The sequence below is a fragment of the Meriones unguiculatus genome, chromosome 1, assembly GCF_030254825.1.
Source record: "Meriones unguiculatus strain TT.TT164.6M chromosome 1, Bangor_MerUng_6.1, whole genome shotgun sequence".
Classification (NCBI taxonomy): domain Eukaryota; kingdom Metazoa; phylum Chordata; class Mammalia; order Rodentia; family Muridae; genus Meriones; species Meriones unguiculatus.
Genome location: NC_083349.1, coordinates 107,686,392 through 107,700,855, shown reverse-complemented (window position 1 = coordinate 107,700,855; position 14,464 = coordinate 107,686,392). Strand labels below are relative to the sequence as shown.

General features: G+C 45.5%; 1 protein-coding gene across 2 annotated transcripts in view; it reads left to right on the top strand.

The window, feature by feature from the left end:
* Positions 1–14,464, top strand: part of Plb1 (phospholipase B1) — a 137,415-nt gene that overhangs the window by 13,493 nt on the left and 109,458 nt on the right. For both annotated transcript variants that reach the window (XR_009584651.1, XM_060364727.1), the window contains exon 3: positions 1,665–1,831. Coding sequence is in view for 1 of the 2 variants with exons in the window: in XM_060364727.1 (XP_060220710.1) it covers positions 1,777–1,831 (55 nt within the window). In the remaining variant the exon portion in view is untranslated. The remainder of the gene's footprint in view (positions 1–1,664; positions 1,832–14,464) is intronic.

Sequence of the window (14,464 nt, the reverse complement as noted above, 5' to 3'; positions counted from 1 at the left end):
AAGAATTTTGCTTCCTTTACTATTGTTAGGACTCTAATATTTCCTTGATTTAAAAGACGGTTCTTACTGTTCTATGCCAGAATGCCTCTCAGAGATAAAAATGATTAACTCATATCTCAATTTTCCACATGAAAAGGAGGTGACAGGATAGGTTAGGGCCGGCAATGCAGCCAAGGGAGCAGAGATGGGAGCAGCTGTTTCTGTCCTTGCTCTCTGCCCTACTTCTCCTGGCCTAACCACGAGTAAAGACTTATGGACCCTCATTGCGTTCAAAGAAGTTTGTGATGTTCTTCCAGGCTACTGGTGTCACAGTGTGGGTGTCTCTGGCATCCTTAGTGGAGCAGCAGCTGTGAGTCTGAGGTTGCCTTTGTGGGCAGTGGAGTGATGGTGACAAGTGGCCAGGTGCTCAGGAGCATCTGTGCTCAAACAGTGCCTCAGAACCTCGGCACCAGGCCCACTTTCTTCTTCCTCTTCTGAGCTTGTCATCCTCTTCAAGGCTCTAGGATTAGCTCACGGCCACCAGCTGGGTTAGCATGTCCCTGGCTACAGTCCGCAACATGGCCCCACACCCAGACAAAGTCCGAAGGCTGAGAGGAACCCTGAGATCCAGGGTGACCCATGGTACATTTTTCTCAGCAGCTGAGAAGGGATGGCAAATATCCTAGAGTCAGGACTTTATTAAAGAAGAGCTCACAGAAAAGCTCCATATGATTAAAAAAAATAGCTAAGTCAGAAAGGAAGGCAAGATCTGAGTTGGGTCATGGGAACCAGTTCAGGGTTCTTAAAGGAGTGAGTTCTCAGCAATTCCATTACTGCGTGGACAAAAAGGCAAAGATGACTTGTTTGTACTAGTGCAAATTAACCAAAGCACCTGTTCCTTGGTGTTTGGGGGAAAAGGGTCAATGTGTCACCCTCAACAGTTTTTGTCACTCAGGGTTTAAACCCTAGCTCGGTCTAGCTCAGTGTGCCCGGCTTAGTCTCGGCCAGCATTCCCTACTTCATGTGCCCAGTGGAAACTGCTGATGGGGTCAGAGTGAGTTCCACGGTTGGCTCACCTCTCAGCCTTTTGCATATCGCAGTTCAACATGCAGACAATGAGGGTGTGCTATGCTGCCTGCCACTTCCGCCCGTCAGTGTGTTTGGACGTGGGGTGGGGACAACAGAAAGAAATCTCCCCCTTGAGGTCCATGCCAGAGAGCCTGGTGGCTCCTGGGACTAGGTGGTGACATATTTCAGACTAAGAAAGCTCCTGTTTGGAGCTGCTTTGATGGGTCTACAGTGGTCACGAAGCACTTTTGTTCTCTGTATTCTCTTTTATTTTGTTCTCTTTTATTTTCTGTAAGCCAGGGAGGAAAGGCAGATGAGGTCAAATTTAGGGTTGGGTCCAAGATCCCAGGGTTGTGTTACATAGAGGGAGCCCTGCTCAACACCTTGCATGCCAAGGTCTGTGTTCTCCTCTGTAGCTCTGGCTCTGCCACCAGCCATCTCTGGATCCCTGACATCATGGAAGATAGCAGGGGAGCCACCATATAGTCCTGATCTTTGGGTGTCAGTGACTAGAGCATGCTACCCTGTTGTCAAGCTTCTACTTAAATGTTAATATTTATCATTTACAGCCAGCCACTTCCCTCTTTCAAAGGTGAACACTGTAAAATTTATAACAGGTATACTATCAGATCCCAGAGGAGCATAAAAGCAGGAGCGAGAGTGTTAATTCATCCATCTGTGGAAAGAAGCCTTTTACTCAGAGGCCCCAGACACCTGTGACATCGAGACATGGAGCCTTGGCCAGGCGTTTCCCTTGTGGGGCTGCTGCTGCTGCTGGGACAAGGTAAGTATGACATTTGCTGAGTCACTGATACTCAGTCCTGCTGGTGTCCTCAGTTGCTTAACCAGGAAGTTCAGGAGTAGAATCTCCCCTTGTGCCAAGACGAAGCTCCAAATGTAAAGTAAAAATGCAAGAAGGCCCATTTGCCTCTTATGGGGTGGGAAGCTGAGGCTGCCTGCAGGATGACAGAGAGTTAAGGGCTCTGAAAGCTGTTGGGGGAGGGTGGGCCTCAGGAGAGTAAGAAGCACAGGTGAGCTGCAGACTCTGGGGCGGGGGCGGGGGAGCTGTGAGTACAGGCAGAGTCACAAAGATTTCTGTTACTTCATGCTGTGTGGCCAGGAAAAGTTCTACCTGCCTGGACCTCATTTTTCCCTTCTTTAAAATGGGGTGGTCGTTGCTTGAGATGTAGCTCAATGGTAGAGTGCTTACTTATCAGTTCAAGGCCCTGGGTTCGATCCCAGTACTTCAAGAAATAGAATAGAATGGGTGTATCAATCTTTTTTCTTTCCCTAGCATTTAAAAATTTTTTTATTTTTGTTTATTACAATTTATTCACTTTGTATCCCAGCTGTAGCTCCCCCTCATCCCCTCCCAATCTTGCCCTCCCTTCCTCTTCTCCTCCCATGCCCGTTCCCCAGTCCACTGATAGGGGAGGTCCTCCTCCCCTTCCCTCTGATCCTACCCTATCAGGTCTCATCAGAATTGGCTGCATTTGTCTTCCTCTGTGGCCTGGTAGGGCTGTTCCCCCCCTCAGGCAGAGGTGATCAAAGAGCCAGCCACTGAGATCATGTCAGAGACAGCCCCTGTTCCCCTTACTAGGGAACCCATTTAGACACTGAGCTGCCAAGGGCTACATCTGTGCAGGGGTTCTAGGTTATCTCATGAATGGTCCTTGGTTGGAGTATCAGTCTCAAAAAAGACCCCTGGGTTTTTGGTTCTGTTGCTTTCCTGTGGAGCTCCTGTCCCTCCGGGTCTTTCTGTCTCCCCCTTCTTTCATAAGATTCCCTGAACTCTGCTCAAAGTTTGGCTATGAGTCTCAGCATCTGCTTTTATACCGTGCTGGGTAGAGTCTTGGAGAGGCCCTCTGTGGAAGGTTCCTGTCCTGTTCCTTGTTTTCTCCCTCTTCTGAATATTAAGTCATGGTTATGGCTATCTGTGGCCTTTGCTTTTTCTGTTAAGGATAGATAAAGAGAGATCAGTGTGATAAATCCTAAAGATACCGATAGGTTTTTAGTTGTATGAAGTCCTTTGCCTTGATTGATCCACATAGGTGATGAACAGGGCTTCTTCTGATACTGAGACTATGAACAGGAGTGTTCCTGCCACACCCTCTCTCTGCCCCATCCTTCATGCTTCAGAAAGGCAGGATCTTTAAAGCTGAAAAAGGCCTTGAGCATGGCCTGCTGCCCTTTCCTCATGTGAGGCCTGGGGCTGGAGCAGAAGGCATTTGCCCGGGAGTCACGCAAACAATGGAGGAGGTATAGATGGGACAGAGGCCCCACTGCCTGGGTCCCCAAAGTCCTGCAGCTCATCTGGGGTAAGGGAATAGCCTCAGGAAGCCTCTGGGGAGACTAGCAGTGTCATTTCCCACTCGACGTCAGTCTGTCTGCTCTGCTCATTGACAGAGTTAATTTTGTAGAAATAGGTGATGAGCACCCAAATGGGAACTATAGGCCATTTACTTAGAGCTTGCTGGAAGAAGCCATAATTTGCATTCTGTAGACTCAAAGCGTGGCAGGGGAGTGCGGAGGCTTGATGGTGGGGACGCAGAGGCTTCTGGTCTGCCGTCATATGACTGTGGGATGTTGGCTAGAGGAAGCTGGAGGCACGTTAAGTAATGGGATATCTTTGGCAAATTACTTGAGCATGTTTGGTTTTCCCTAGTTCAGTGGCCTTCAATCTGTGTATTGCGTCCTTTTGGCAAAATTCTATCTCCAACATTATTTATATCATGATTCATAAGAGTAGAAAAATTACAGTTCTGAAGTAGCAACAATGGCAAAAACATTCTGGTTGGTGGTCGCCACAACATGAGGAACTGTATTAAAGGGTCACAGCATTAGGAGGGTTGAGAATCACTGGCCTAGTTGATCCTGAGTTGGAAACAGTTACAAAGCAATAGAGATAAAAGGGTGAGGTGAGGTTTGGTGGCTGTGGCTGTCAGTCAGAATCCTAATTTATATTCTGCCTCGAGTCCTAAGGTCTGAATTGTAGGTCTTTTCTGCGCACTGGTACTCTGTGTGTCTTGTTTAAGAGCTCCTACCCTGAGGTCACAAAGAATACCTCACGTTTCCTTCTGTAGTTGTTGTTCCGTCTAAGTCAATCTCGGTACATCTGGGATTGACTTCTGTTGTGTCCCGTGTAAGAGAGGAATCCGGGGTGAGGTTTTGTTATTTTTTTCTTCCTGCAGATGCCCAGCTGCCTCAGCACCATTTATTGAAAAGTCAGTTGCTTCCCACTGCTCCAGCGAGCCTTTTGTTTTACAGGTTAGGGGTCATCTGTGCTTGGAGAGCTTCTGTTTCTCTGCCTGCGATACATTGCCTTAACTCTGCAGCTTCGTGGTAAACGCTATAATGTGACAAAATAGTTTTCCATTTCTTCATCTCTCGAAGTGTCTTGGCTTTGGATTCTCCTAAAAATTTATCAGTTTGTCCATTTTTACCTCAAAAGAAAATGTTGGGATTTTGATAAAGATTGCTTTTTAGAGTATGAATGTAAATCATAACCGTATGTTTAAATTTCTGTCTTACATGTATTTTTGTATTTTGATCCGTTTATTCCTGGGTAGATAATATTTATGTCATATGGTAAATGGATTTAATTTTTTTAATTTTCAAAGTGTTTATTATAGGCATAAAGTAGTAAAACTGGTTTTTTTACATGATGAGTTTTAAGCACAACTAAATTCTCATATATTTTATCTGCTTCTTCATAGGAATTCTCTCTAATCACAATCTTGTTGGTCTTGTCATTTCGTTCTCAACCCTCTTTCTTTTCCTCTGTGTTTGTGTGTTTCTGAGGTCTTTGAAGTCTTGTCTATAATTTATCATAGAAGAAATGGCTGGAGGCACCATTGTCCTCCGGTTCTAACAGGAAGTGTTTTCTTTTTAATTTTATAAATTTGTTTTTTTTTTTATTTTAAGAAAAGAGGGTACAAATAAATAAGAACACCCAAATTAGCCAGACCCAAAGTTGATACAACTCAATGAACTTCTGCACAGTTTCGTCAGCAAGTATGATGCTTGCTATGGGCTTTTTTGTGAGTACACTCTGAATATCTCTGAACAGCCAAAGTCTGAAAAGCACCAAAATGGAAGGGTTTTATTTTTCTAGGGGGAGCATGGGGCAGAGAATTCAGAGGAAGCACTTTTGAGATTTTACATCTGAAACACATCTGACTCCAGGCATCCTAAGGGTGATTCAACTTGTGCTCCCTGTGAGATTAAGATATTTCTATCTTATTCCTAATTTGTATATATATATATATATATATATATATATATATATATATATATATATCATAAGTAGGAGCTGGTGAGATGGCTCAGCAGTTAAGAGCACTGGCTGTTCTTCAAGAGGACCTGAGTTCAATCCCCAGCACCCACATTACAACTCACAACTGTCTGTAACTCCAGTTCCAGTGGCTCCAACACTCTGACACAAGCATGCAGGCAAAACACCAATGCATATAAAGTAAAATGCATGAATTATTTAAAAAAATCATAAGTGGGTGTTGCATGTGTGTGTGTATGTGTGTGTGTGTGTGTGTGTTTTACAGGTCTAGGAGCATGTGCACACGTGTGCATGCACAAAGAGGACAGAGGTCAGTGTTGGGTGTCTTCCTCAGTTGTTTCTCCTTTTTTTGAGATGGCATGTCTTACTGAAGCTGGAATTCATTCCAGCTTGGCTGCACCCTCCTTCCCCAACCAGGACTGAGGTTCCAAATGTGTGCTGTGTCCCCAGCTTTTTACATGAGTGTGGGGGGGGGGACCAAACTCAGATCCTCATGCTTACGTGGGAGGCACTTTACCAACAGAGCCAAACTCCCAGTCCCCCAACAATTTAAATAATTTTTAAATTCAGATTTTCTGTTTTCAGTTTCTAAAATATTTACAGCTTCTATATGCATGCCCCTCCTTTTAAAATGTATCATCATCATCTTCACTGTGTGTATGTGGTGAGAGAGACAGACAGAGACAGACAGACAGACATGGAGATGGAGACACAGAGACAGAGAACATCTGGTGTATACTTCCTAGGGTGTATGGAGGTCAAAGAATAAACCTCTGTGAGTCAGTTGCCTCCTCCCATCTTACATTTGCGGCGGGGGCGGGGGGGGAGGGGGAGCTTTCTTTCTGTTTCCGTAGGGCTGTGTACTCCAGACTAGCTGGCCTGTGAGCTTCGGGGAGAATCTCCTGTCTCCTCTTCCTGTCGTACCTTAGGAGTGCTGGCATGTTAGAGGTACATCTATATGGTCTTGTGGGGAGCAAATTCAGATGTCAGGCTTGCATGGAGGATGCCTCTACCCACAGAGCCACCTTGCCCTCTTTTTGCAGGGAGGGTTGATATTGATATTTGAGACTTAACCCATTTCCTTTTCCCTGTGTATTGGCAGTGCTGGGGATTGAACCCAGCGTCTTGTGTCTGTTAAGCATGTCCTATTTTACCACTGAGCTATATTCCCGAGTAACTCCCATTTCTTCGATTTATCATACCAGAAGTTTGTCCATTTGAATATTTTTGAAGAAATAGTTTTTTGGCTGAGCAAAAAACCTAGTAATAGATTTTTTTGTTTGTTTTTTGCTACATAGCAGATTGTACTATATCTCAGTGACTTAGAGATATTTTCTCACAGTTCAGTGGATCTGCAGTGTGGGAAGCTCCCATCAAGAGCATCTCTAGTCCCATAGTACTATCTGGAATTAATCTGAAACGACACATCTGGGCACTTGACCTTCTTGGTACATTTCCACATTGCCTATGTTTCCAATGTGCAGCCCGTGTTTTACAGAAAGACCCACGCCACCACCTCCCCCCGAAAGAACACAAATAAAATCCACAAGAGGTTCTGTAACACCAGGGCCCTAACATCGCTTCTGCCGCTTCCGGGGCCAAGGCCGGTTTCAGGGCTGGCCTTGATTCAAGGAGAAGAGAAGCTTAAGTCACTTCTCCAAAGCACATATGAGGGGAAATGCCAGGATCTGGGCTGGGGAGGTGGCTTAGTCAGTAAACTGTTGGCTGATCAAGCATGAGGACTTAAGTTAGGGGCCCCAGAGCCCACATAAAAAGTCAGGCATGGAAGCGCATGCCTGTGATCCTAGTACAGTGAGGCGGAAACTGGAAGGTTCCCTGGGGGCTCGCTGGCCAGCTGGTCTCGCTAAAAACCAGTGAATTCCAGGGTCGACGAGAGACCTTGCCTCTAAATAAATAAATAGAATTATAAATAAATTAAAAAGAGAGGTAGAAAAATGACAGAGGAAGATACTTGATGTCAACCTGTAGTTTCTATATGCATCTACATACATACACACATACAAACTTGTATACATGCATAGGCCATACACAATTTTATATATATATGTGTGTGTGTATATATATATATATATCTCCATATACCTACCAAGCCCAGGCCATATGCTTATTTCCTAGTTTGCTAATTTCTGTACATTCACCTTGCTTGGCCTTCCTAGTGTGTCTCGAAGCTGTAGCTTGATGTTTTCATCCTGTCTTTTCCTCATGGCTCTCTCCTGTCACATACCAAACCTTGTCTCCTCTCTTCCAATACCTCCATCCCTTTCAGATTCTTACCACTAAGTAATTTATCCTAACACGTGTAGTTTTTCCATTCTCTTTTGCTTGTGTCTAATTTGCTGTTAAAGCAGATGAAAAAGATTTTGAAAACTGCTGATTTTATTTTTTCCAATTTAATTTACATTTACTTCTTCACAAACTTATTTGATTTGGCTTCATACACAGTATGTGTTACTATATTATATATCATATATTAAACTGTATTTTAGTTATTGCATAAATATAACTTGGAAATTTTGGATTCTTATAGGAACCTCAAGTATGGAAAAAACAGTTTTCAAAAAAAGTTGCATAATTTTTGTCTGATAATCTCAGCATCCAAAGATTTATAAAATCTGTGCTCTATTTTCTCCATGCTAACTCTCACTCATGGGCACTGTGTGTCTCCTTGCTTGGTTGCTTATGTTTTCTGCATTATGTAACAGCCTCCTTGAAAAACTTAACCATGATATTCTTAGCCTAGAGTGATCAGTTTCAGAGAAAATATAAATATAAAGGCTCATGCTTCAGACACTGAGACCATTGACAATAAAGAAGCACTTCAAAGTAAAATCACTGTGTGATGCCCCCTGGAAGACGCAAACCCCATGCCAACCGTTTACACACAGCTTCTCCCTGGTTCTCGCAGGAAGTGGGTTCCCAGACCCCACTCCTCTGAGGATCCGCCAGTCTGAGGATGCTCAAGTTCCTGTGTGGTCTCTGTGTAGACGGATGTGTGCAGACACACAAATAAGCTCCAGTGGGCGTTAAACCATATCTAGGTAGATGTCAATTGAAAACGAACTGTGAATGTATGCAAATAGTGGAGACACTGGCACATGTTCAGTTCGGATAGTTTTTCAAATATTTTCAATCCGCAGTGGTCAAAGCCATGGACTCAGGACATCCAGCAGCAGAGGGATGAGTGTACATGGCAGTTTAGGATGGGCTGTGCATGGATGAGAGCTCTGTGCATTGCACGGATGAGAGCTCTGGAAGGCTCGCTAGCTTTAATAAGAGTCATTCAGCTAGTAAATAAAGAACCTGAGTCCATCCCAAGCCTAGAGCCAAGGTTCTTAGCCACTCATCTGGACGATACTAGAACCCAACAGGGGGAACAGGATCAAAATGCACTTCCATTTTAACTTGAAAACAACCTCAATAAACCATGCATATTAAAAACAGGTCCCTGCTTTAAAAATGCTAACTTCTAAAACAGAAACAGCATTAATTCAAGCTGTCCTTGGCCCCAGCAAGCCGGGGCAACAGCACCATGGGAAGTAAAATGCAGATTTTGTTAGAATTTCATTTTCTCAAATGGCTCACAAAGACTGTCTGATCTGTGGATAAAACCTCATTGCCTTGGCAATGCATCCACCATACTGTCAGTGCAAAGTCAAGGGCAGGAGCTGAGTGAAGGATGGTGAATGTTTACACCACTGAAAATGAGCAAAGGGAGTCAACACTCATCTGCAAGAAACCAGAGTCCTGCCTGGAGTTTGGTTTTCCATCCCTTCCCATCCTGCTGGAAATAACTACCATTACAAGTGAGAGTGGAAACAGGTCTTAGAGAAATTCTGATGGCCTGTCTCCTTCAAATTATTGATGCAGAGAGGAAGGGGCTGGCTTGGGCCACTCATCTGGGTTGTCAGCAGAGCCATTCCTGGGACCCTGAGGCTACACACTGCTCTATCTCTGCTGCTTCAGTCCCTGTCACCATCTTTGCATCACACACATTTGTCCCCACACATTCTTGCTCCGAGCAGCCAGCACAGGTATAGGTGTTTTCTTCAGGGCTCAAGGGTCTATTTTCCTGGAATGTCATCTGTATCTTGTAGATTTTTAGGACTTAACTGTCAATCATCACTTTTCTCAGGCTGCAGGGTTTTTTTTCCTTTTCTGCTGTCAATTAGCTGTCTACCCTTGGGAGGACCCAAGCCAGGCTGAGCCTCGTTGGCAGACACTAAACAAAATGTGTGGAACCCTCTGGAGAGAGAGACTAGATCTCACAGAATCACTGGAGGAAAATTAAGCACCAACCTCAGTGCAAAGTGCTGCAAAAGCAGCAGTAGGATGCCAAGAGATGAGGGACGGGTGCATGCTAGAGAAGGCCTAGGGGAGGTGTGCTGCAGAACCAATTGGGTTGAAATAACCCAGGGTAGACAGGGATGCAAAGGAAGGGAGGCGCAGAGGTCCACTCTGAGGCAAAGTTCACCCCCACCCACCATACAGGCTGGTTGGATTGGACTTTGGCATCCTTAGAGTAAGTGAAAAGTGAACCCACCAAGTGCTCTCCCACCAAGCTACGTCCCGGCCTCTGAGCAGGAAGATAGATGGACTCTGGAACAGGCCAATGCAATTCTACTGCCTCAGGCCACCATTTGCTCTTGTATGTGAGGCTCTTTTACCTCATACTGTAGTGCCCCCCCCCCCCCAAGCTCTGGGAGGAGACCTTCCTGATGGAGAGATCCCGAGACTCCCCTCACACTTCCTTGAGATTCCTTTCTTCTTGGGGTTCCCTTACTACCATTTTCCTCTACCCCTTCTTAGGTTTAAGAGATCTCCGTGGTCTTTACATTCTGGCCCCAGTACCTGCCCCCAACACAAAAGTCAAGAGAAATATATGGGCCAAGGGCAAAACAGCCAGCCAACTGTGGACATGTTCTGTCCTCTGCATGCTGCTGCTATCCCTTAGGGTTCAGGGTGCATGATGTTGGAAGATGGAGGAGACAGGAGAATTTACCACTGTCCACCCCACATAGGTAGTGATGTCCTCCTTTGGCCATTGTCATTAGACACTGAATGTTTAGACAATGTTGGTTCATGACTATTCAAATCCTCTCTGATGACTTTCATGGCCTGCTAGACGAGGGGCTGCCTCTCCCCAAATGGAATGATACTGTTCATTCTTTGGTCAGCCTGATGGCAAACCTGCACTGACCATAAGGGCAGCTGAAAATCGTGACCCTGTGGGCATAGCCATGGGACACATTTCCATATGGTGACAATTTAGGGGAGAGTATTGTTAGTTTTTTGCTTTTGTGACACAATACCTACAGGATTTAAGGGAGGGATGTTCATTTGGACTCAGAGTTTGAGGTGGCATAGTGCATCATGGGAGAGAGGGCATGGCAGAGCTCATAGCAACAGGAGCATGTGGCTTGGTCCCCTCGCATTTCTGTAGACCCAGAAGTAGAGAGCTCCATCTGGAAGTGGGGTAGGCTCTAACTCTCCATGCCCTCCACCCCACAAGCTGCCTCCTTCCTCCACCTAGGACCACCTCCTAAAGTTTCAGAAGCCTCTTTTAAGCATCAGTGCTACCAGTTGAGGACCAAGTGTTCAAACCCAGCCTGTGTGGCACAATTTACATCCAAATCCTAACACACACACAATAAACTTTTTATAATGTCTATTCAAAAGGCCTGTGTCCTCAGAGCACACACACCAGACTAAAGACAACTGGCTGCCATACACCACTCCACAAGTATCACACTGTGTGTCTTTGGCAAGTTTACTAACCCATCAGATCACGGTATCCTGGGGAAGCAAGCAGGGCAATTGCACAGGCTTGCTCTTTCCACTGTCCTAGAATTCAGAGACAAATATCCAGAAACCAGCCACATCAGTCTCTCTGGACTTCAATGTCACCTTCTATTGACTGGCATGTGACTGCGCATATACCATGCCAACAAAAGGATGCCTGTGCTTCCCAGCATGCCTAGAATTCTGAAGTGGGAGCCACAGTCATGTGTGACTCAGTTTTCTGACTCAGCGCACACAGCAGGTCGCAGCATTTTGTAAGGCCTGTGTACGAATGAGACTTGCAGATCATCCGAAGGAGTGTAGAATCACCCAAAAGATCTGTGTGCAGTCAAGGAGGCCACAGGGAGACACTGGGTGACTCTGATCCTCCCTTTTCCAAATTCTGACATGGCATGATGCTTAGAGATTGCAATACAAGTCAAGCACTTTCCTTGATGATTTGGGACTCTGAGTCTGTAAAAACATATGGTTCTCAACCTGTGGGTTCTTGACACCTTTGGAATCTAATAACCTTTACACAGGGGTTACATGGCAAATACCCTGTATGTCAAATATCTATGTTATGATCCATAACCATGGCAAAATTATAGTTAGGAAGTAGCAACAAAAATAATTTTATGGGTGGGGGTCATCACAACATGAAGAACTGTAAGAAAGGGTCGCAGCATTAGAAAGGTTGAGATCCACTGCTTTACAGGATCATAAATCCTGCCTCTAGAGTTGCTGTGAGGACATTATCCTTTACAAAGAACCCAAGAATTTAATGCACCCCAAAGCATGACCTCAGTTCCACTTCTGTTGCTTCTGCTCTTCCTCGCTGCTGCCCAGGGGGCACCTTCCTTTCATCTTGGAAGGTGATCTTTGCTCACATTCCTAGCTTTTGCCCACACAGCACTTTCCTGTTCTTTGATCCACACAGCAACTTCAGGAAGAAAGCAAGGAAGCCAGGCTCATTCCCATTTAATAGATGAGGAAGTCAAGAGACAGAAAGATTGAGTGCTCGAGCAAGGTCGCCAGATGGGGCTGTTCTTCCTCAAGGAAGGGATGGATTTTGGGAGATTTGTGCTCCGGATACACCCTGGGTGGATAGACATCAGGGAAGTCTGTAAACTAGAGTGTGTGTCCTGCTTTAATTTGGCTAGTAAAATCACTCCGCCTACCTGTTGGCCAGCTGCTGGGCTAGCACCAGTGGGTTGTCTAATAGAGAGTCAGGTTCTTTGAAGCACATGGGTGCCACCCAAGGGGCTTCTGATGCCTAGCATATTAGGCCCTGTGCAGTCCAGTGAAACCTGGGGTTTTTTTTCAGTGGGGGGATGGGGATTCAGTGTCTAGGTATAGGGCAGAAGCAATAGAGAGCTGCTGCATTAAAGGGGAGACTCTGAAAGAGAAGCCTCTGCACACTGTACCCCATTAAGGCCTGGAGCTATAATGGACCCTTTTTAGTTCCCAAATGTTCTGGCTCTAACTTGGATGATTGATCTCTGCCAGGCCTGTGCCACAGGGCACACACAGGTGGTTCTCCTTCATTCCCAGCAGGGTGGAAAAATACATGTGTTTTTCCCTGACTGACCTTACCGAGGTGGGAGTTTTTCAGGGAGCAGAGAGCCCTTTGCAGGTCTACGAGCCTGACAGCTTCCCAGAAGGGAAACATTCCCTTGAGACCCTATGAGTGGGGGTTGGTGATGTCACAAGTGCCTTGATGGTTTCCGCCATGATGCCTCAGGCACTGGGGGAGCACCGACAGAGTTTTCTTTTCACACACCTGATAGAAAGCAAAGGGGAAGAATGAGGCCTAAGTTTCCCCAAGAGTCAGTGGGGATAGGGCAAAGGGCTGTAACTTTCCATGCGGATTGAGTCTTACAGCTTCAATCCCAGGCACAGCCTCTCCGACAGCCCAGAGCAGTTATCCTGGAGACTTTAGTTACATGGGTGATCTCAGGCTACAGAGACTGGAAGTATCCGAAGGATTACCTACGTGAACAGCCTCCCCGATGCTGGTCACGACAATCATGGCAACTCATCATTGCACCCCTGCCATGTGTCACCTGCCAGCTTTAAAAGGGCATTTATTTAGGGGGCTGAAGAGATGGCTCAGTGGATAAGAGCACAGGCTGTTCTTCCAGAGCAGCTTGGTTTGATTCCTAGCACCCACATGGGGGTTCACAGCTCTTTGCAACTCAAGTTTCAGGGTATCTGATGCCTCTGTGGGTACCTGGCATGCATGTGGTACGCAGGCATAGATGCAGGCAAAGCACCCATACATAACATAAAAACAAATATCCGAAATTTGATTTTTTTGATTCTTGGCAATTTCATAGCTCTACATAATGTATTTGGGTCATTTTCATCCCTCATTCCCCTCCTGCTCCCACTCTTTTCCCAACAAGCCTTCTTTCTCCTTTCATGTCTGTTTTGGTTTTGTGACCCACTGACTTTAAATGGGGTTCTTTGACGATCCGGGGTGGGAGGCTGTTTGAAAGAGTATTAATAATAACCTTACTAGTGTCTACACCACTGAAGAAAATGACTGTCCTTCTCCTGCAACCATTAACCATTACCCAGTGCCTGTCGGGGAAGGGTGAAGCCTTGAGAATCCTTATTACAGGTGTACAAGGTAGACATTATTGTACCCATCTTATGACGGGCTAGATGAGCACACCTAGATGTGGTTTTTCTTTTCTTCCTACATGAGGAAACCGGGGCTTGGGGAGGTTGGCAAAACTCGGGGTGTGGCTATCTGGAACTAGTCCTCCAAGGGACAGCCCGTGTCTTTGTTCTGGTCCCGGCTCAGGAGTTGCCTGGCAAGGCCAGCTCTCCTGACACAGCCCTGCAGATAGATACTGAAGAGTCCTCTCCTAATCTCCTCTCCACCTCTTACTTCTAGGCTTCCCTCTGTGTTTGAGTGTAATATCTGCCTACTTGTGTTTCGGGGTGCTCTGTCTGTTCTAGGTTCTCCTTCCTTTTACCTCCTTTAAATACAGTATTTTTACTTTCAGGTCTTTCACTCACCCTAGCTACAGCTAGAGGTCCACTCTCTTAATTTCACCTGAATGACCTCTTTTCAGGCCCAGTGTAAATCATGGATTAGCTGGCAAACTAAGTACATAGGCTAACTCTAGCCTGTTGTTTGTTTTTGTACAACTTATGAACGAAAAGACATTTTACATTTTGGAGGAGCATGCGTATGCCCAGCAAGTCCAACACTGCTTTTGAAAAGACTCTAATTTTTTTCCACCATATTGTCTCTGTTTCTTTTTGAAAGATTTGGTTGACTATGTTTTCTGGGCCTGTCTGGTCTCTATT